General features: G+C 53.1%; 1 protein-coding gene across 6 annotated transcripts in view; it reads left to right on the top strand.

Annotated features, from left to right (window-relative positions):
- Positions 1 to 22,515, top strand: part of LOC128917557 (collagen alpha-1(I) chain-like) — a 104,267-nt gene that overhangs the window by 18,577 nt on the left and 63,175 nt on the right. For all 6 annotated transcript variants that reach the window (XM_054220841.1, XM_054220842.1, XM_054220844.1 and 3 more), the window contains exon 2: positions 22,336 to 22,483. In XM_054220841.1, coding sequence (XP_054076816.1) covers positions 22,336 to 22,483 — 148 coding nt within the window. The remainder of the gene's footprint in view (positions 1 to 22,335; positions 22,484 to 22,515) is intronic.

Genomic DNA, 22,515 nt, shown 5'->3' with positions numbered 1-22,515 from the left:
GTAAAAAATCACCTCTGAACCTTTGCATTCAACTTTTCATGCTTGAACCATTAGCAGTCAGGTTTTCCAAGCTTTTCTCTATAGCTGTGAGGCTCCGGAAGGTTAATTAAAGAGAGGTTCAGAGCTGTTCAGTAGCCCAGCAGTTGGAGCATTAAGTCTTTGTCTGCGTCAGCAAGTTGTGTGCTCTACCAAGAGCAGATCCGCAGAGCAGCAGGTCCAAGGCCCCCGTGTCCACTCTAGACGGGCTCTGTGCTTTTTACCTTGGCCTGGGCTTGGATTCTCAGTCCACGGGATACTCTCCATGTGGGAGAACATTAAATGTCCTCCACAGCACTTCTTCTGGCTTAGACATCAGAAAAGCGTCGTTTGTGCGGTCCAAGACTGCTCTGCAGTGTACGCTAAAGCACAGTAAGTGGGGAGGGTTGGGGCGTTCACCCTGAAATGCCTTCCTGATCCTAATTAAAATAACTTGTGCGTTGTCTTTTATCATTTGCTGTGTTTATTTCCCCCCTTCAGAAACAGTCTGCAGAAGCACGTTGTGAACACGTCTCTGCTGCAGCTCAGTAGAGTATGGACTAACGTTGTCCCAGGGGAGCCCTTTTCAGCCGTCCCCTCTGAAGGAGATAGGAAGCGTGGAGGTCCTCGCTGCACTCTCGTGTCTTTAAAGAGGTGCAAGGATGGCAGAGCTAATTTTCAAGCAACTTCTCATTATTGGCGTTAAGATTTGCTCCCGACCTGTGAATCTTAAATGACAGAGAGGCCCCGGGGCTCCCTCCCGCCTGCGAGGGTGACTCACGGTGCGGTGGCAGACGTGCTCTGGCTTGTAGGAGTGCTCTGTGCTTTGTGGAGCACACGTGCAGCACACAGAACCACAGAATGGTGGGGGTTGGAAGGGACCTCTGGAGATCACCCAGTCCCACCTCCGGCCAGAGCAGGGTCACCCAGAGCAGGTGGCACAGGAACGCATCCAGGCGGGGTTGGAATGTCTCCAGAGACGGAGACTCCCCCACCTCTCTGGGCAGCCTGTGCCAGGGCTCTGCCACCCTCACAGCAAAGAAGTTCCTCCTCATGTTGAGGTGGAACTTCCCATGGTCACGTTTGTGCCCGTTACCCCTTGTCCTGTCCCCGGGCACCACTGAAAAGAGCCTGGCCCCATCCTCCTGACACCCCCCCTTTCAGTATTTATAAGCGTTGATAAGATCCCCCTCAGTCGTCTTTTTTCCAGACTGAAAACACCCAAGTCCCTCAGCCTTTCTTCATCAGAGAGGTGCTCCACTCCCCTCAGCATCTTGGCGCCCACACGCACGTCTCCCTGGGCAGGGGGGTGACTCCTTGGCTCGAGCCTGGCTGCGGCATCGCGGTACCCTCCTGGCCAGTGCTGGCCATGCAGAGCCCCATCCCAGCTCCCCGGGGCTCTCCCCACCCGGTGAGATGTGAGAAAACAAACCTTGCTCTTTTTCACAGCACACGGTTGCCTTTTCCCTACTTTAAGCTCCCTGAATGTGTTTTTATTTCATTTTTATATTCCTTTCAGGCTTTTGCTGGGATTCCCACAGGGCCTGGGCAAGGCGGGTAGGGGATGCTGATTGGAAACAGAATAGGACTGGAAATAACCGAGATAAATGGCCTGATAAAACAGCCAGAGCCTGGCTGATGTGCAAAACCAGCGTGGGACTGTCCTCGCCCCTTCCTCCCTGCTTGGAGAGGGCTTGAGCCAACCAGGAACCAGCCCACTCCTATTAATTGCTCCTCTTTTTAAAATTTATTTTATTTTATTTATTCTTTCTCTCTCTTTCTTAATGCCAGTGCACAAACGTTGCTGCAGAAAGCAGAGCTTAATGCAGCTCAAGCCCTGGCTCGTAAGCAGCCTGAAGAAGGCCCCTCTATTTGGTGGAGTTGTGCAAGGTGAGGTCTTGGTCTATCAAGTCCCTGAAAGGAGGGTGTAGAGAGGTGGGGGTCGGTCTCTTCTCCCAAGCAACAGGCGATAGGACATGAGGAGATGGCCTCAAGTTGCACCAGGGGAAGTTTGGGATGGATATTAGGAAAAATTTCTTCATCGAAAGGATTATCAAGCATTGGAACAGGCTGCCCAGGGAAGTGGTGGAATTGCCATCCCTGGAGGTATTTAAGCCGGGCAGACGTGGTGCTGAGGGACATGGTTCAGTGGTGGTTTGGGCAGCGTTATGTTGATGGATGGACTTGATGATCTTAAAGGTCCCTTCCAACCTAGATGATTTTAAGATTACTGCTGCTTTACACCCCTGCCTGCGTAGGAGAGTTGACTGCCAAGAAGAAAGGGATGGGCATTAAGGTTTTCCACAGCATAAAGGGATTCGTGTTGCTCTGCTTGGATAAATGAGTGGATTTTTCTTGTCTCAAACCTGAAAGTGGGTTAGGCGTGTAGGAGAGTAGCTGTCTTTTTTGAAGCCTGTAACATCAACAGTTGTCACATCAAAGACAGCACAAGGGCTGCTGGCTCAAAGCGCGCTGCAATAATCAGGAGATTACTGACGGCTGCTGTTGCGTTTGAAGCGATGCCCTGGATTTGTCGCCTTTGTAGCTCCTTCTGCAGTCGAGCCCAGCAAAGCTTCATCTGTAGCTCCTCAAGGACCCCCACACCCCAGGGCTCCTCTTTAGCCTGACAGTTTGCTGCCGAACGCCATGACGTGGGGGGTCCCTAGACCTCGACCAGGTGATGGCTCCTTCCCCGTGCCCTTCCTCTGTGCTTTGCTGTTGAAAAGTAACCGCCCGTTGCTCCATCTCCGGGAGGGTTCAGCATCCCCAGAGCTGCCCAGTGCTGGCCAGTCCCTTCTCCAGTGACAGCCCAGCTCTTGCAGGTGCTGACTGCGTTTCACCGTGCAGCCGTAGCTGTGTCCAGGCCGTCTCGCCGTACCTTAAGGCAGCGATGACGGGAGGGCAGGGCAGGCTCTTGAAACGTAGGAATCCAATATTTTAGGGAGGAGAGGTGTTTGACGCTGGTTGTCCCACACCTTAAGGCGGTGTCCTGGTCCCTGGGCTGTGGCAGGGTGGGAACGTCTCCGTTGACTTTGTAGGCGGGTGATTTGTCACTACGTTTTTCATATTTTATAGTGAAGGAATACAATTACGGATTTAGGGCTGAGCTGATTCCTTAAAGTATTCATTTTGCTGGAGGTTTGCTGGGAAAGGTGCAGCAGTTCAAGGCCAATTCCACTTTTTTACATTATTTTTTTTCTTTGCTTCGCTTCCAAACTGGAGGAAAAAAAAAAATAAATAAAAGGAGAGTCACTTCTTCATGTGTTCCTGCTGCAAAGGCGGGAAGGGCCGCTGCGAGCCCAGCGTGAGAGCCTGCCGCAGCCACCTCTAGGACATTTCATCTGATGACTTGAAAGCAAACGCGCCCCGCTTGGTTTGGAGGAGCCCCGCGAGAGCTGTGCTCACCACAATCTGCACGCTGCTCGGTGAATAAATCTAGCAGGTATTGCTGGAGTTAGACAGGAAAGTAACGCTCTCTGCCCTTAGGAAATGCAGGTGTGGAGAGGAAGAGCAGCCACCCCGCGGTGTCTGTGCTGTACCGGCCTCGGAGGAGTATTTGTTGTACCTTTGTAGAGTTGCTCCTTATTAGGGAGAGTTTGGGGAGAGCCTAGAGGAGCTGAGCCGAGCTGTGGCAGGGGCTTGTCCACGTCTAAGGAGCTCGCCAGTGAGATGTGCGGAGAGTTTTTTTGGAAGATTTAGGTCCGGGGGGGGATCCCAGTTTCTTAAATCCGTTCCTCCCTTGGGACCGTGCTCTCTGCAAAGGCTGTTGTCAGATGCTTTGGCTGCTCGTGCCTGTCCTGGATGCCTGTTCTGGGGAGACCTGGGCTTCCTCAGCACACGCCTGGGGAGAAGAAGTGGTGGAGCCCGGGGTTAGGAACCAGGGGTTGGCCTTTCCTGAGTCAGCCGCGGGTGCTGGACATTGCCCTGACCCTCCCAGCCCAGGAGCCGTGGGAAGGCGGAGGCGTTTGCCTGTCCCACAGGGATGCTCTTGTGCGGGTGTCCTGCCACTCCAGCTCCTCCACACGGTGCCTTGATAGATGTGCCGGGGTAGATGGGTCCAGCAGACTGCCCCTGACCAGCCCCGTTCCAGCAATAAACCTTTTCCCTCCCACCCTGCTCCCGGTTTTCCCGCAGAGGCTGGTCCATATTGGGTAAGACGTTGAGTTTCGCTGCTGCTAGCTCCGGCGTCTGGGCATCTCTTCAGCAGCGTGCAAAGCCCAGACCCTTTGGGGGGGGCCACTGCCGGGAACCATGTCAACCCCCCCAGGTCTGCAATGTTGCTGGCGGTACAATGCAAGACCAGGGGGCAACGATTGCTTTTCGCAAGCTGGGAACGTTTTAACCTCTCGCGAAGAGAAACCTTGAAATCTTCCACCAGCAGGATTGCTCCCCTTGTGATAACTGCATGCAGCATACGGCTTAAAAAAATAATTCCTGGCAATTTTTGGAGCAGCATGTGTTATGTCGTTTTAGTTTAGCGAACCTTTCTTTTTCAGCCTGGGAAGTTAGCTCACGGGTCTAGCTTTTCTTCTTCTTAATCATTAGACAGATGTGGCAGGGCGGTGTAAAAGGCTCACTTCTGTGAAGCTGGCGAGATACCAGGGTGGGTTATGGGTAAAGCTCTTACTAGAGGGGTTCTGGTGTCTTCCAACCTGGGGGTGTCTATAAAGACGGTGGTTTGAGTGATCCTCCTGACCGCTCCAGAGTACGCTGTACTGGAGGTGATGTGCGAGCGAGGTGGAATAGAGATGCGGCAAGTGTTTGCCACAGAGGTCGTCAGGCACGGCGCTGAGACACTAAAACAGAAGATAACGTCTACACGGAGGAAAAATATACTTGGAGATGTTCTTCAGGTTGGCTGCTTCAAGGTAAAGGAAGAGTGAAGCTGAGGGAGGGTGGCCTTGGGCATCTGCTTTGGTGGTCCTCGATGGACTTGGAGGAGCCTGAAGCTGAGCTGGCCGTAGAGAGGTGTCTCTCGGTGACCCGATACGTGTGGTGAGAAGGGGGGTGGTGGAGCAGGGCTTGTGAAACGGGGTCTAGTTGGGTGAATAATTTCAAATCAGGAAGCGGGAGTGAAATTCAAAGCCATTAAACAGTTTTCCTTTGTTTTGCAAAGAAAGGTTTTGAGGTTTTTGTTGTTGGTGGTTTGGTTTTGGTTTGCTTTTTGGGAATATCTCAGTGACATCTCAGTGTTTTAAAAACAAAATTTCACTTTCAGCTTCAAAACAGCTCTCTCTGTTTCAGTTAAGTGAAGTTAACTTGCACTGAATAAAAGAAAATAAGAAAGAGGTAACATCCACAGACAAAGATGAAACCCTTCATTTCTAGGCTGACTCAAAATGACTCATTTTCCTTTTTTTTTTTTTTTTTTTTCTTAGATATTGTGAAAGTTTTCCGGTTTGACACCGATTTCCACCACCCCCCCCCGCCCCCAGCAATTTCGTTTAACCCTGAGACCTCCCCCACATCCCCCATCCAGCGTTTTCTCACTGTCGTCTGTTCAGAGAAGTGCCGCGTCTCTCACGAATGCGCTTTCCCCCACTTAAAGGCAGCGGGAGGAATGAAAAGCGCGTTTATTCATTTTTTGCAAGGCAGATACAGCCCTGCTGTTCAAACGCGACTTGTCGACTCTGTGTCTGGGGCTCTCCCAAAATCCGCGCTGTTGCCTGAGATGGGCTGTGCAGAGGCAGCAGAGCAGCATGGGTGAGCGCGTGTGACCTCTGCCTTTCTCAGCTTTATTTGGGATGAATAATAAAGGCTTGAAAACTGGTTTTTGGTGGGAGGAAAGAGATTTTCCTCTGGGTTCTTCTGCCCTGGAGGTTTTTAAAAGGCGAGTAGACATCGTGCTTAGAGAAATGGGTTAGTGATGGCTTTTGTCAGAGTTAGGTTGATGGTTGGACTAGATCTGAAAGGTCCCTTCCAACCTGGGCGATTCTGTGATTCGCTGATTCTATAAAAAAACCTCTGTCTTTTTCTCCCTGGGAAATTCTCTAGGTTAGAAGAGAAAAGGAGAGAAAGGAAAACTTAGTTTGAGCTGGGAAGTGATTATGACTGGGTAGGATGCTCCTGCGCAGCTTTAGAAGGGTACGGGAGTGGGCACAAACTAGCCTTTGGGCAGGATGCTTTTTACAGGGATTTTGAACCTCAGGGAGAAAACAGGGGTGGAGATTTCCACATCCCTGGAGGTGCTCAAGGCCGGGTTGGACAGGGCTTTGACCTGGTCTAGTGGGAGGTGTCCCTGCCCATGGCAGGGGGGTTGGAACTAGAAGATCTTTAAGTTCCCTTCCAACCCTAATAATTCTGCGATCCAGCAACGGGCTTTTCTATAAAGGCTGGTCGTAGTAGAGGTTGACTCATGCCCATATGCTGAGGACGGGGACCTCATCCATAACTGAAGTTGCAGGAGGCTTCTTCAGTCCCCATGGAGCATCTGTGCCCACCCTCGCCCAAGCTTGATGCCTGCAGAGCCCCCTCTGCCCGGGACCCGGCCACGGCAAGCTGGGGCTCAGCCTGGGGACACGGGGGAGTGGCGGTGGGTGAAGGTCTGCCGAGGGAGCGCTGAGGGGGTCAGCCCCTCCTGGGGGGTGGTAAAGCCGTGCCTCCAGCACAGTTTGGGGGTTTGATAGCTTTTCTCTGCACATGGAGGAAATCCTGGTTTAAGTTTATTATAACCCGGAGCTTTCTGAGCTGCGGTTCAAGCATTATGGGCTGGACCCGACTCATGAGGCTTTGGTGAAATGAGACTTTACAAGAAGAGGGCATCTTTTTGCTTTAGGGGGGGGGTGTCTCAGGGTCCCTGGCCCCAATGCCTGGGAAAGCAGCAGCTCGTGGCATCGAGCAGGTTTGCCATGAAACTCGAAAGCTCGTAGGTACCCACAGACACTTCGGACGTAAAAGCGCCAGTGGAGGGGGAGAGGTGGGAGGCGAGCAGGTCTGCAAAACGCCGAGCATAAAGCCCTCGGAGGAGCATTCAGCAGTTGAGTAAAGGTTGAAACCGCAACAATTCAATAGTTTGTGCAGGAAAATTGGCAGTCGCGAGCGCGGAATGAATCACAAACGCGCACATGTTTTGCCCGAGGTGAAAATCACAGCGCTTTTGGGCTGCGAAATGTCAGCTTGTTAGGCTGGGAAACACTCATTGGTGATTTTTCTTCTTTATTCTTGTGAGCTGTGTTGAAGGGAGCATGAGGGGAAGGTCGGGGCTGCTGCTCCTGCTCAGCTCTGCCCCGGGCTGGGCTGTTGTTGGTGCATGAGGCTCTTGTGCTTCTTTCTCTCTCTTATTCCTCCTCCGTTTCTGCAGATCCCCCGGGACAGACGGTGCGTGGTAGCTACGTACAACCTCCAGAACACTGTTCCCGATCAAATGAATTTTAACACCAGGTCAGAGCCTGAGCACTGACCCTTGCGACAGCACGTCTAAAAGTGAAGGATGCAGAAATAGATCCCTGCCAAGCGCCGTGCCTGCCTGCGGTGGGAAACCTTCCCTTTAATTAAGTGCACTGGTACTAATTTGGGTTCGGACATTAGTCATCAGCTGAGTAACAGGAGCTCGTAGAGGCGCTTGCAAGGTTCAATGGCAAAGCTGGGCTCAGGCAGGTCCAGGTCCCACAGCTGCTCATGGGAGCAGCGTCCGTCTGTCACCTCTCCCTCAGCTTGGGACCCGTCCTGCTTTGCAGGGACTGCCAGCATCTCCAAAGTGATTCATTGCACAGAACCACAGAACAGTGGGGGTTGGCAGGGACCTCTGGAGATCACCCAGTCCCACCTCCGGCCAGAGCAGGGTCACCCAGAGCAGGTGGCACAGGAACGCGTCCAGGCGGGTTTGGAATGTCTCCAGAGACGGAGACTCCCCCACCTCTCTGGGCAGCCTGTGCCAGGGCTCTGCCACCCTCGCAGCAAAGAAGTTCCTCCTCAGGTTTAGGTGGAACTTCTCATGGTCAAGTTTGTGCCCGTTACCCCTTGTCCTGTTGCCGGGCACCACTGAGAAGAGCCTGGCCCCATCCTCCTGACACCCCCCCTTTCAGTATTTATCAGCGTTGATAAGATCCCCCCTCAGTCGTCTTTTTTCCAGACTGAAGAACCCCAAATCCCTCAGCCTTTCTCCATCAGAGAGGTGTTCCAGTCCCCTCAGCATCTTGGTAGCCCTTTGCTGTCCCCTCTCCACCAGTTCCCCATGTCCTTCTTGAACGGGGGAGCCCAGAACTGGACCCAATGCTCCAGATGCGGCCTCCCCAGGGCAGAGTAGAGCCTTTTGGCTAAGATCAAGTGTAGTAATTGCAGCATGAAGTGGCTGTATTTTAGCCAAGGTAAACCATGTGCTGACCTGTAGCTATTCTTTTCAAGGGGAAAATTGGCCTTGCTGAATGCAGGCATGGCTAGGAAGGCTTTTCCCCGAGTTAGGATGGGTTTGGATGGAGGTAAGAGGTTTGCCAGACACTTGTGCAACAGAGACTCTCCCCAAGCTTTTGAGAAAAAACAGACAGGAGTTGCGTTTGCCAGCAGTCGGGACCTCGAGTCTCCACCAGGCTCCTCTGGAGCATCCCTGGTCCCGTCGCTGCCAGGCGGGCGGCTGGAGGAGCCTGGCAGGCGGCAGACCGTGCCCGGGAGCCCGAACGTGGCTGGGGCCCTGGCTCTCTGCCCGCCGTGCTTGGCACAGCACGGGAGCATCTCCCTGCCAGCCTTGTGCCCGGCCCCGTGTCCCCTGTCTGTCCCCTGGCTTTTGCCCTCAAACTCTCTTCCCTGAATGCCAGCTTCTTTCCAAAGCCCACAGCGTTGGTGTGTATCCAGCTTCGTGGATGCAACAGTCATGTATGCTCTCTGCTTCCAGGACCGTTCAGTACTCCGGGGTGGTGGTTTCCAGGTTTTCTCTGCAGACTGACGTGCTGGAAACACAGCGTTAATGGTGAAAGCAGCCGTCCTCCTCCTGCCCCGTGAGGGGTTTCTGGCTGGGGGACCATCTACCATCACAAGCGCTGCAGCCTTGTGCTCGCCGCAAAGACGTTTGTTGCCAAGTCTCTGCAGTTTTTCACCCCTGAATCCGTGAATTCGTACAAGTCAAAACAGGTTTGAGTGTGAGTTTGTCAGCTCCATGGCAAGGAGCATTACGAGGGCATGTAGTGATAGGACGAGGGGGAACAGTTTCAAACTGAAGGAGGGGAGATTTAGACGAGATATCAGGAAGAAATTGTTTGCTGTGAGGGCGGTGAGCCCCTGGCCCAGGTTGCCCAGAGAAGCTGTGGCTGCCCCATCCCTGGAGACATTCAAGGCCAGGTTGGACGGGGCTTGGAGCAACCTGGGCTGGTGGGAGGTGTCCCTGCCCAGGGCAGGGGGTGGCACTGGGTGATCTTTAAGGTCCCTTCCAACCCGAACCATTCTGCGTGTCTGTATTCCTTTGATGGGTCTGGAGGGCCATCCGCAGCCACTGCCCGGGACTGCACGGCACGAGGCCAAGGGCATGGCAAATTCTGGGTGGGATCTTTGTCCCCCCTCCAGCTCCTCTTGCAGGGAAGCGAGAGCAAGGTATGTCCTAGGCGAGCAAGGTGGGACTGGCCTGAGCCAGGCTTTTCCAGTTGCATTATATGCTTTCTCCCTGAGTGAAGTCATCGGTTCTTATCAAGCTTGGACAATTAAGCTATCTGACCCCCTCGCCTTCCCCCAGCCTATTAGTCTTCTGGGCCACTGCAGGGAGGTTGATAAAACACTTTTGTCATGAAGACACTGAGACCCAGCAGAGGAAGAGGGTTGTGGCTGTCGGGGCTTGATGTTAGGAGCGGAGCAGGCAGCTCTGCGGAGGACCCACGAGCACGCGAAAGGTGAAAGCTTTGGGAAGACACTTCCTGGGCATCGCTGCTCGCATGGAGGTTGTCTGCCTCCATGTCTCTGACGAAGACTCCTGCCCCTCGGGTCTGCCGGCAGCAGAGTTTGAGAGGGGAGAATCAGCCGGGTTAGGGAAAACTCGCTCTGATTTTTCTGTCTGCAGTGAAGAAAATAGCAGTCAGTTTGGTCAGTGCGAGGACTGAATTGTAGGGCTGCTGGGGTTAAAAGCTGCAGCGTTTTTTGCTTTAGGTGGGGTGTAGGTGATCCCTGCTTGGCACACGAGGCCTCGAGGGAGCAGGGAGGATGGGCAGAGGAGAAGACAGGCAAGAGCTTATAAATACTGAAAGGGGGGGGTGGCAGGAGGATGGGGCCAGGCTCTTCTCAGTGGTGCCCGGGGACAGGACAAGGGGCAACGGGCACAAAGTTGAGCGTGGGAAGTTCCACCTAAACATGAGGAGCAACTTGGGGCAGTGTGGCTGGAGAGCTGCCTGGCGGAAAAGGACCTGGGGATTTCTAACTGACAAGCGGCTGAACATGAGCCAGCAGTGTGCCCAGGTGGCCAAGAAAGCCAATGGCATCCTGGCTTGTATTAGAAATAGTGTGACCAGCAGAAGGAGGGAGGTGATTGTCCCCCCGTACTCAGCACTGGTGAGGCCACACCTGGAGTATTGTGTCCAGTTCTGGGCACCTCAATACAAGAAAGATATCGAGGTGCTGGAGCAAGGGCAGAGGAGGGCAACGAAGCTGGTGAAGGGCCTGGAGAATAAATCTGATGAGGAGCGACTGAAGGAGCTGGGACTGTTTAGTTGGAGGAAGAGGAGGCTGAGGGGAGACCTCATCACTCTCTACAACTACTTGAAAGGACACTGTAGAGAGGTTGGTGCTGGTCTCTTCTCACAGGTAATTAGCGATAGAACAAGAGGGAATGGCTTCAAGGTGCAACAGGGTAGGTTTAGGCTGGACATTAGGAAGAAATTCTTCACGGAAAGAGTGGTCGGACACTGGAATAGGCTGCCCAGGGAGGTGGTGGAGTCACCATCCCTGAATGTGTTTCAGAGACGTTTAGATGTGGTGTTAGGGGATATGGTGTAGGGGAGAACTTTGTAGAGTGGGGTTGATGGTTGGACTCGATGATCCCAAGGGTCTTTTCCAACCTAAATGATTCTATGATTCTATGAACTTCTTTACCCTGAGGGTGGCAGAGCCCTGGCACAGGCTGCCCAGAGAGGTGGGGGAGTCTCTGTCTCTGGAGACATTCCAAACCCGCCTGGACGCGTTCCTGTGCCACCTGCTCTGGGTGACCCTGCTCTGGCTGGGGGTGGGACTGGGTGATCCCCAGAGGTCCCTGCCAACCCCCACCGTTCTGGGATTCTGTGAGCTCCGTGGCAAGCTAATTCTCCGATCCTTCCCTTTGGCTAGGATATGCACAGCTACAACCTACTTATCTCAACACACGTATCCTCACGGTGCTTCCCAACATTATCTCTGCTTCATTTCTCCACCTGTACAAAATTGATCTACACGATCAATTTTCCCATGATCGTGTAGAAATGGAAACGAGAACCTGGCAACACGCTGAATCATCGGGGTGAGCCGCTACAGAGGTAGATTCGCTTGAGCAGAGCAGGTTAGGAAGCAGCATTCGTTTGGATGCTTACGGAAATATATTGTGTTGAGTTGTCGTTTTTCCCGGGGATCCCAGGTCAACAAGAACGCGTGTCTATAGCCCTGCTCTGTCATGGATGGGGTGCAGATGCTCATCGGTGTGGTCCGAGGCTCTTTTTTGTGCCAGATGGGCAGATTTGCTGTTTCTCCCTCCAGTTGCGACCACCACCAGAATTGAAGCTGCGCTTGCGGGTGCCGTCGGCCGAGCCGAAGGGGCCACTCCGTGGTTGAACATAAGCTCCCCTGGGTCTGAAAGCGCAAAAGGACCTTTCGCCGCTTTCCTGCTGCTACTTCCCCACGGGTTTTTTTGATACTTTGATTACAACTTGGAAAACAGCAGTCGCAGAGATGCGGAGCCAACGGGCGCTTTTTCGCGGTGTGACAGATGGCTGCTGGCGCACGATCAGACCCTTTCTGGTTGCCTTTCACCAGTGGCTAACATCTGGGCGTATCGCCTTAGATCTGTCCCGCCTTGCACATCGCCAGCGCTATCAGGTTTAAGCTTCATTTTTTTGGCCTTGGATGACGTACCGTTCAAAATCTCTTTCGGACTAAAGCAAATGAACTAGTGGAAGGAGCAGGAGCAGGGGAGTTTGGAGGAAGGGTTTGGTTTTGGGGCACACCAAGCCCTTATTTGCTGAAAGGAGAGGAATTCCCAGGATGGGCTCCCTGGACATATTTATTTTTATTTTTCTCAGGCTGTAATCTCTCCCAGATGTGTTCGTCTGCAGCAGAAGATAATACTAACCCGACCATTTCCCCTGTTACTCAAGACACTTTCAACGTTGTTGAAATAATAGCCCGAGCTGAACCTCTGCCAGACGTTAAAATAACTCGTCTAAGACAATGGGGGATTAAGCTGGAGAAATATTTGTGAAGATCAACTTGTAATGGAGAAGAAGGGGACCGAGGTATTTCAAAAGTGAATGTTTCCCATCAAACTGCCGTTCATTCTAAAACTCTGGCATTGCATTTCCTTTTGTAAGAAATCTTTCTGCCTCACTCCCCTCCACCTCTTGGTCTCAGTTTTGTAGCTTCTGGTGTATGTTTTGCTGATCCCCCCTGCCGTTTGGTGAAGGAAGGGGAGTTAGGAGCTAAACCAAACCCTTCCACCTCCTGCCCTTCCGACCGCTGCTTGGAGAGCGTCGCCTGCAAAGGGGCTGCTTGTGTGCTGTGCCGTGCCACTGCCACCTTTCTTGCCCCCACAACGTGTGCCTGAGATTTCAAAAATGCATCCCGTTCTGCTTCAGGAGGAGTTCGAGACTTCGCGAAACATCGTCAAAGCGCAAAAGGGAGAGAAAGCAAGCGGTGCGTGCCCAGGGATCTCTTGGGCAGCCCAGCCAGCCGAGCAGAAGAACCCTCCAGTGCTCCCCAGGACAGGAGAGACCTGAGCTGGAGTCTCTGCCGACGGCCGCTAACACGGACACTGCCTTCGGCTCGGCAAACCCTGACGCTGCAGGGGGCTAGGAGGGAGCAGCAGGAACGACTCACTCTGTTCCTGCCTCTTCCTCTCCTCTCCTGCAAACATCTCCTGTTGGAGCCAGGGATGGGGGCTGGAGGGACTTGTTGTCCTGACCTTGAGGTCTGTCAAATCCAGACAAGCCTTGGCCGTGGGAGCTTGGAGCCGGGGGTGGGTGGGTGGGTGTGTGTTCACACCAAGGTGCGTGTGCTCTCCATCAGCACGAGAGGATGCTGAAAATCAGGGGTACAAACTCTGGCTGTGCCGTGGGCTGTCCCTGCTCGGAGCCGGCCGTCCCACCCGGAGGATGTTTGTCACAACCATTGCTTTTCTCCGGTGGCTTTGTGCGTATTTACGTGTGTGTCTTCCAAGCTTATAAAGCAAAACAACGGAGGAGGGAGGCTCTTGGAAAGCTGGTGCTGGAAACAGGCCCCTGGAGTGTGATAGTTTGCAGAATTTGCTATTAATTTGCTTTGACAATGGAGCAACAAAAAGAAGCTTGTTTACCAGTGACAGCGAGGGCCAATGTTTTTGGGACTTGTCCCCACTCAGTGTCACACAAGTTTTACTAGGATGTTTTTCAGTTGTTTTTAAATTAATCCCACAGAATCCTCTGTACAGGCATCGTAGACCAATTCAAACCTGGTTTATGCTGATTCACTGTAAGTCAGTAATTAGGTTTAATTGCTGTGAGGGCAGACTTGAACAGGCTGAAGAGTGACTGTGCAGGGATTCGCATAGGTTTAAATGAAATCCATTTTAAAGTACCCCTCTAGCTAAACCTGTTAAGCCCTGAATATAGATAAAATGGCAGTTCCACAGTATTTGGCTTGAGTTAAGCGAGGGTTTGAGCTCAACCCAATAATATTTGCTGTCAGCGCTCCAGGAGGGGACAGGACATGCATCCACAGAGCAGAGAAAGGAGGAACTGGGGAGGATACGTGGAGAACAGGGGACAGGGGATGCAGCAGGGTGTGCGTGTGGCCCGGGGGGTGAGGGGTGAAGTGGAGCACCCCAGAGCATTTCCCTAGAGACCAGGAGCTTTGGGTGGAGGGTAACTCTCTCGGTTGCTCAGGAAGGAGGTGGTTGAGGAGCTCTGCGGGATCTCTCAGTACGTGTCTTGGGAAGGTTAGAAGTGGCTTCTTTTTTGTGTTCTTATTAAAAAAAACCAAAAAACAAAAAAAAACCCAAAAAAAACCCCAAAACAACCAAAACTGAACCAACCCAAATGAGGTCACCAAATCCTGCAGAGCAGCTAGCCGTTGTGTGCTTTCCTCCCAGCCCTTCCCAGCGCCTCCTTCAAAAGGGTCTTCGGACTCTTGTTTCTCAGCCGTCGGGATACTGATTTGCTCCATGTTTGCGAAGCCTTTCCCTGGCCCCACGAGGGCAGGAAACAGACTCTTTCAGTTAATGGGATGAGATTTTCACACCATCTCACGGTTTGGGCAGTTGGGATTTGCAGAGAGAAGACCCAATGAGGATGGTGAAGCTGAAGGCTGGAATGCCCGCCAAGCCCTCTTCCCTGCTTCTGTGGCCGCTCTGGTTTCATCGTCCCTGATGTGGGTTGAGCAACTCAAACTCTTTGCTTTCCTGCTCCCATTGCTCTTCTCCCGAAAGCTCATTCGCAGGTTCTCTTCTTTTTCTGCCACTTGGCCGACTTGTTCTTGTCACCAGCGTATCCTTATTCGGGGTCATCCTCAACTTCCAGCAGCCCTTCCTCCTCCCCAGGCTTTGTCCCCAAAAGCCCCATCCCCATCCCGGCGGAGCCCCCCGTGCTGGGCCCGTACAAAGGAGCGGCAGCACGCCCGCAGATCTGCGTAATGAGCTTGAAAAGAAGCCTGTGCTACGATTTTTCCTGTCTAAACAATGTGTACGGCTAGCTCTTTCTTCTGAAAAGGTTTCGCTTCCCTGAAATTTTCTGTCCTCTCTGTGGGTGGGTGGTTGCATTCACTCTCCCACTAATAGGTACAACGTTCTCCGTGAGAAATGTGCTTTTTTCTTTTTTCTTCCTGCTTTGGCTCCGTTCCCTTCAACTTGCAGCCACTGAGTCAAAACCAAATTATCTCTGCTCTCCGGAGCAGGGAGGCGAAGGTTGAAATCCCGTTGTATACCCCTCTGAATGCGGGTCCGCCAGTGCAAGCTGTGTGCGCTTCGGCTTAAACCTCGTCTCGTGTGGCTTGTGGTGTTGCACTTGAAAAGAAATGATTAGGTGACAAGGGAAATGGGAACAGTAGGGAACAAATGTGGCGCAGGAGGTGACACGGATGGCTGCCACGGACATTATTTACATTACAAGCAATGCTAGGATAGAAAGAGAAGCAGGAAGAGCTGCTGGAGGGTTGATGTCCTGCAAACACAACACTACTGAGATGTCCTCGACCTTGTCTGCCCAATGTACAGAGTCGTCAGGCAAGTCCAAACAAATATGAAGCTGCCTTCTTGGGTCCTTTCAGGGACAACCTCCAAGCCCAAGAACGTCTTCCAAGAGGCAAAGGGTGGAGGAATGTGAGCTGTCAAGAGGGGACTGGAGGAGCATCTGTTTTTTGGGAGGGCTGTCTTGTTTTGAACGTTTGGCTGTGACCATGCCTGTGCTAATGTGGTGGTGTCAGTGGCGTGGGGTGCCAGGAAACCCTTGCCCCAGCATAAAATCCTCTTTTTCCATCGCTTAATGCAGAGAGCCTTTATTATAAAATTCTAGCTGTGATGTACAAGCCTCTCTAATTCAGGGTTTGAAGAGCATGGCCTGTGATCCTGAGCAGACTTCTGGCAGGACATTTTCATAAGGCATTCAGAAATTAGAAGGAGAAAAGACCCGTTAGGTCATATGCTCCGTTGCCCAGCCAGCAAGCACCAGGGCTGTCCTCTGGGGTTGTCCAGCCCTGTTATTTCAGGTCCCAACCAGTGGTGCCGTGTCCAGGGGAAGTGATTCAGTCTGACAGACCCTGTTAGAAGCTCTCCCAGGGCTCCAATTATGTTTTATGTTGTTTAATATCATTCCTTTTTCCCCTCCTTTGGGGAGAATGTAAAGCTGAGTATAAGCTTCACATGTGTGTACAAGCCAGAGGAAAGCACTGATGGTCGCTTTTCTGTACCTGCAACCTGGGGTGCGCCCCCAGGGAACACCTTCCTCTGGGATGCAGTCCCAGGGATGGGATGGGATGGGATGGGGTGGGGTGGTGGAGGACCACTGCTGAACCCTATCTGGTGCCTGAGAGCACTAATGAGCTCTAATGGGCCTTAATGGCCCTGACCAGCCTCACCTGGGACCCACACCCTCCTCCCAGGAGCCCTATTTAAGCTCAGCCCTGTGTCCTTAGCCCCCTCTCGAGCTGTGGTGTAGGGTGGCTATGGCTGCCTTTAGCTTTGCCTCCTGGATGGACTATGGACCTATACTGGATAGAGCTTGTTTCTTGGTAGGACCCGTTGTGTGTTTGTCTCCTGTCTCTGTCTCTTGGATGGGCTTTGCACCCACACCGTAGCCTTTTTTGCAGACCAGCTTCTGCCCACCTCTCCCTTTGCCCTTGACTGTGCTCCACGGGGGACCCTGGACCTGGCTCATGGCTGGCCCCGCCTGGGGCTGCCTGCGGACCCTGTCACCAGTGGTGGCTCTGCCTGTTGTGCTGTCCACCCTTGGGACTGTGTGGCAAGGCACAGCAAGGCACTGCCCACACGAGGGTCTCCCGGCTCGCCAGCCCTTGGGGAGCAGCGGGCCCTCGGTGCTCCCTGCCACCTTCCCTCTCCCCTGCCCAGCCTGGTGGGTGCCCGCACACCAGCTGCGTTCCCAACTGGCCTTGCAGGGGAACCAAAATCCCTCTCTGCAAGGTTCCCTGGCTGCCTGCCCTCCTTCTCGAAGGATGGGTTTACCTTTGGAGTTGTCCTCTGGGTCCCCAGGGCATTGTCCGTCTTTCCTGTTTCTCCTCTTGTTCCTTGGGAATTTAACATGTGGCCAAAAGACTGATGAGGGCAGGAAAACCCTATATTGAAAATATGGAGCTTATGCAGGTACGTTGACAATGTCCCCAACACCAAACGGTGCAGGGGTATATGCACCTCTGCCTTCATTTCTCCTTTATCTTGCAAGTGGGGTGCTTTTTGCGTGCTTAATATTTGAGCTGGAATTTGTTTATAACTTCTCAGAGTGGTGGGGTAAAGTCTTTAATCCCTCTTTCGGTGTGTTTTTCTAAGCGACTTCATTTTGAAAAAGAGATGCATAATTTTGGGAGGATTTACTGTTTAACGTTTTTACAAAGGAAACAAACAAGAAGTCATCGTTCTTTTAAATAAGCATCTCTTAAAGTGCACCAGTGTGCTCAGACCAAGGCAGCGGAGGTAACGACGTTCCAGGGCACACTGCGGATAATCGGAGAATGCATCTTCTCTTGCTGAGCTTTGCAAGGCTCTGCTGGTTTCTTCCTCTAGCCGGAGCTTAGGATTGCTGGGACATCTGCCCTGAGGCACCAGGTCAGTCTGGCTGTTTCGCTTGGTACGGTTTCTAGACTCTTGGAGGCAGAGACCTCCTGACGCAACACCAAGCACCGCAAGGGGTTCATGGGGCGTGATCCAATGGCTCCACGTTGTATTTCTAATAGCTCTTTACAGGTGTCCCCCTTCCCACTGCCTGCTGTGCTCCCCGTCCTCGGAACATTTCTCCCAAAATGAAGCCACAAAGATGATCAAAGGGCTGGAGCACCTCTCCTATGAAGACAGGCTGAGAGAGTTGGGGTTGTTCAGCCTGGAGAAGAGAAGGCTCCGGGGAGACTTTCGAGCCCCTTCCAGTCCCTGAAGGGGGCCTACAGGAAAGCTGGGGGGGGGCTGTTGGCAAGGGCATGTAGCAATAGGACGAGGGGCAATGGTTTAAACTAGAGCAGGGCAGGGTTAGATTAGCCATGAGGAAGAAGTTCTTTACACTGAGGGTGGTGAGACACTGGCCCAGGTTGCCCAGAGAGGTGGTGGAGGCCCCATCCCTGGAGACATTCATGGCCAGGCTGGATGAGGCTCTGAGCGACCTGATCTAGTTGAAGATGTCCCTGCTGACTGCAGGGGGGTTGGACTAGATGGCCTTTAGAGGTCCCTTCCCACCCAACACATGCTATGGTTCTATGATTCTAAACATGCCCGGCACCCTGATGACTGTGGGTTAACTTAACTTCAGCCTGGGGTTGACTTCAGCTTGGGATGCCGCGTTCTTGGCTCTGGCTCCCCTGGCCAGTGCTTGTCCTTGCTGAGGTTGGCCCGTGTACAAGTCTCCCTGGCACTGGGCTGCCTGGGAAGATTCCTGCGCTGCTTTGGGAGCCCGGAGGCAAGCTGAACTTGGCAGCAGCCGCTGAACTCCAGGAATCTCCTTTCCAGAGTAGAAAGAGCCATTCCGCAGGCTTTTGGTTTGAGGTTGACTAGCAGAGGGGTTGGGGTGGTATCTGAATGTGCCCCGTGGGCAGTCTTGCCTGGCTCCTCTGCAGATGGGCAAGGAAGAACCCAAGTCTAGAGCCCAGTGCAAACGGAGCAGGACCGGGAGCACAGCCTGGTGCGAGCCCTGCCTCTGCGGGGCGCCTCTGGGGCGGAGGTAGTGAAGGTGCTGGTGGTGAAGGTCGCTCAGCGGCGGTAGAAAGAGCGTTTGTCAGCAGAGCTGCTCACTGGTGGCCGCTGGAACGAGCCGAGTGCGAAGCGAGGCAGTGGGGTGAGTGCTTGTGGGAATAAGGTGCCTGAGCCCTAGGAAAGCTGAAAGCTCATGAGGAAACACGATTTTTTTGTAAAGGGAAAAAGTATTACTGTATCAGACGTACAGTCTGTCCCATCCCTGACTCCGGCTGCTGTGCTGGCTGCACTCACAGCATCCTCAGCATCCACCTGCCTGGGATTAATCAGCTCCCGGAAGGGCTGTGACCCACGTCTCCGGTAGCTGGTGACTCAGATCCTGCGGCTGAGAATTGCTTCCACAGGTAATCCGTGTCCTTGAGAAGCAGCGTGTCTGCTCCCGGAGGTTAAGGCAAAGAGAGAAAATAAAACCTGCTTTGAAATGGAAAGTAAATCCGTGACGTTGGTGTAACACCCAGAACCCCAGCGGTGTCAGGATGGAGCGCTGACCCTCGCTTGATCCTGGGGAGATGTTGCAAGGCAAAGCTTTGGTGTCGGGGCTGGTTGAGCGCTAACTCCAGTGCCATAAACAGCCTCGCCGTGCATCAGCTCCTGCCCCAGGATGAGCGCGCGGTGCCGTGAGCCGCAGCTACTGCAGCGAAGACGCTCTTCGAAGTGTCTGTGGTCGCTCGATCCCCCCTGATGCTCCGCTGGCTCCTGCAGCCTGGGTTTCTGCTGCGGGCGTTTCTGAGGCCCTGCTGGCTTATCCCAAGAAACTAGCCAGATGCGGCTAAAATAAATACGCGGAAAGCTGCTTTTGGAGAACAGGGAGAGGGAAGAAGAAGCAGTGCATGTGGAGGAGCTGCGGTCTGGGGCTGGTGAAGCGGGAGAAGGGCATCTGCTTTCCAGCTTCCCCAGCTCCGCGTGAGGGCTGGTGTCGGAGAGGCACATCATTCATTTCAACATTTCTCTCTTGGCTTACGGGGGAAGTCGGGGCGGGGGGGAAGAGAGGGGTGTTTGCAGTGGCTGATCTGCCCCCAGGGTATGACCGTGCAGCTGATGGCCAGGGTTCAAGTTTCAAATCTCTCCAAGGTTTGAAATGACCTGTTGTCATTCGGGTGTCCTTGCTTGTCCCCAGTAGAGGTTTGGCATCATCCTCTGCCCACGTCGTGAAGGGCCTGGGGGGGTGGCTGTGGCTCCCAGTGTGTGTGTGTGTGTGCAGGCGTGTAGAGAGGTGTTCCTAGGGATGGGAACATGATTAAATCCTTCCCGGGGAGTTCAGGCTCCGACTGCTGTCACGGGAGGTGCTGCAGCGGTGCACAGCTCCTCTGTCAGAGCCGGGGACCGGCTGGTCCCTCCCTGGTGGGTGCCATGTGTGCTGGCGCTCCACGCTGCAGACACCCGCTCCCCGGGCTCTCATGGGTTGTGCTTCCTACCTGTCCCCTCGCCTGGGACTTAGGAGATCTCATTAATTTCTTCATTCTGAATTCTGTTTTGGTTTTTTGGTTTTGGTTTGTTTTTTTTTTTTTTTTTTTTAATGCCAAATTCTTCCCTTGAGGGGTTGGCGAGGGATCCAGAGGCACAGGCCAGCCCCGGCTGTTCAAACCTGCTGGGGTAGCCCTGCCCCTGGGATCGCTCTCCAGCTGCCCCCAGTTCTCAGGCCACCGGAGAGGAGCCTCTGCTACTTTCTTTAGGAAAGCACCAAGCACGCGCTTAACTTAAACCCTGGATGCACGTATTGTCAAGGACCATGGTTTTAACTTTCAGCAGATGCCCAAGTTGTGTGTTAAGGCCATACCCTGCCCAGGAAAACTTCCATGTGAGCTTGTTATTTCTAGTACAAAGTTCCCGGCTTCACCTTCTCTAGGAAGGTCCTTCACCGGAGAGAATCCATGAATTCACTCTTGTCTGCCTGTAATCACCAGCAAAGCTGGTGGGTGATGGGGGCTGCAGCCCCTGGAGATGAAGCGCACAGGCCTTGGCACATCCTTTGGTGTCAGCAGCTGGGAAACCGCCTCCCAAAACTGCTTGGGAATGAGAAGGGACAAACATTCCTGTTATTTCCCGCCCCCCCCTGCCATCAGCTGCACTTGTTCTCAGATTAATTCCCCACGCTGGGCATGCACACCAATCGCAACACTGACAAACTCCGGACCGTCTCGGGGTTTATGACTGTTCAGGGCTCCGAGGGGCTCAGCCCTGCACCCTCTCTGGCTTGGTACCATTTTTGCAATGTTCCTGCTGCCAAAGGCTGTTGCACACTCGTGTTGCTGAGCTGAGAGTTGCCTGGGAACATGTCAATGCTGTGACCATGCTGGGAGCTGGGGAAATACCAGTTGAAGTCCCAAGTCACCACAGATGGCCGTGTCTCCTGCAGGACCCTATTCCCTCCCCTCCTTCCCAGGACGGGGCTCTTTCCCTTGCAAAATCTTCTGAGGAGAAGGTGGCAGGACTGCTACATTAGCATCTGGACTGGATCAAAGCAGCTTTCTGCTCAATTGACTTGTTATTTTCCAGAGCAGCAGCTCTCTATGGTGTGTATATCTCCTGTCAGGCTGCAGCATGCCCGAGGCTGTTCATCTGCCCTCAAATAAATCTCGCACCTCATCGACAGTGGGAATTAGAGTGAGTGCAGAGGCTGGATGCCTCCCAAGTGATGGCAGATGCTCATGCAGATGGTACTGGCAGGATTCCCGTTGACAAGTCGTCAAGAGGGATTGTCCAGGTCCTCCCAGTAAAGGGGCTGTGGGTCCGGAGTCATCCAGACCCCTCCTGCAAGGCTGGACCCATGGGGTGCTGCCCTGGGTCCGTCCCTCATCCCCATCCCTTGCAGGTGGCAGGGTTATTGCCGCGCTGCCCAGCGGCATAAAGGGATGACAAGAAAGGAGGGACCTGGTTGTAGATGTCTCAGAGGTAGAAACGGCGTGTGTGGGTAGAGCCAGATGTCTGCCATTTTTTTTTTTTTTTTGTTGTTAACGGAGGGGAACAAGAAACCTTGTGGTTTCAAACAAATTTTTGTTCAGGTATTTCTGTAGTTCATTTAATTGAAGAGTTTATTTACAGTTCTTTAGTTACAGAATGAACTTGGAAAGGGAATGTGTCTGTTCACCGAGGGAGTTAAAAGCTCCTCGTGAGACTGAAGTGATGGTGCCAAATAGCCCAGCCCAGGGGCTCTCGCCCGATTCAAACCATGTTGCATGTTCACATGAAAACGGGCCTTTCGCCTGCTGGGAAAGGGGTATTGCACGACGCATGGCTCCCGGTGGAGCTCCTGAACCCTGCCTTGGGCAAAGGGCAGTGTCCCCGTGGTCTGGTCAGGACACCCGCCTCAGTGAGGGACATGGTAACTTCAACTCATTCCTTGGTCCAATTCTTTATTGAAATTGGGCAAACTTCAACAAGGAAGCTTGGGAAAGGACCGAGCAGGATTTTCTGTGCCCAGGTGATCCAGGACTTGTGTTTTACGACATTTGTGTCCCAGGATCTGCTTTACAGTCCTGAGGATCCCAACCATATGGTCATAAAGGTACCACTGCTGCTGGGGTAGGAATGGCCCTTTGTGTCTTTGGGACACTGGCCTCGAAACACATATTCTGTTTCAAAAATATCAGCTGGCTGCTTCTGAGGTTATCTGGGTGTTTGTTTTGGTCCAAGTTTACTGAATTTGTGAATTATTTTAATTTCCCCATATGGCATTGTCTTCTTCCTGGGGGTTTTGTCTGTTGTCTAATAGGAAGAACAAAGAGAGCAGAGCCCTGTAGTGAAGGTATCTCAGCTACTGAGCATCTCTTTCTCCTCCCCCAATGCAGATGAAGTGAACTTGCTGGACAAAATTACTTCGCACGCGCAGGACCTCAGCAATATTTCCTTTGGCTATGACGAAGCCAACTGCAGCGTCCTGGAGATCGGGCAGTACGCCACCCTCAACATCCCCACGAGGGAGGCGTTTGGGGACAGGTAGGTGGCCTTCAGGGGGATGGGGTTGGGGT

Source organism: Rissa tridactyla, chromosome 14, assembly GCF_028500815.1.
Source record: "Rissa tridactyla isolate bRisTri1 chromosome 14, bRisTri1.patW.cur.20221130, whole genome shotgun sequence".
NCBI classification, from domain to species: Eukaryota; Metazoa; Chordata; class Aves; order Charadriiformes; family Laridae; genus Rissa; species Rissa tridactyla.
The sequence above is the reverse complement of the archived record's forward strand: the minus strand, read 5'-3'. Positions and strand labels throughout refer to the sequence as shown.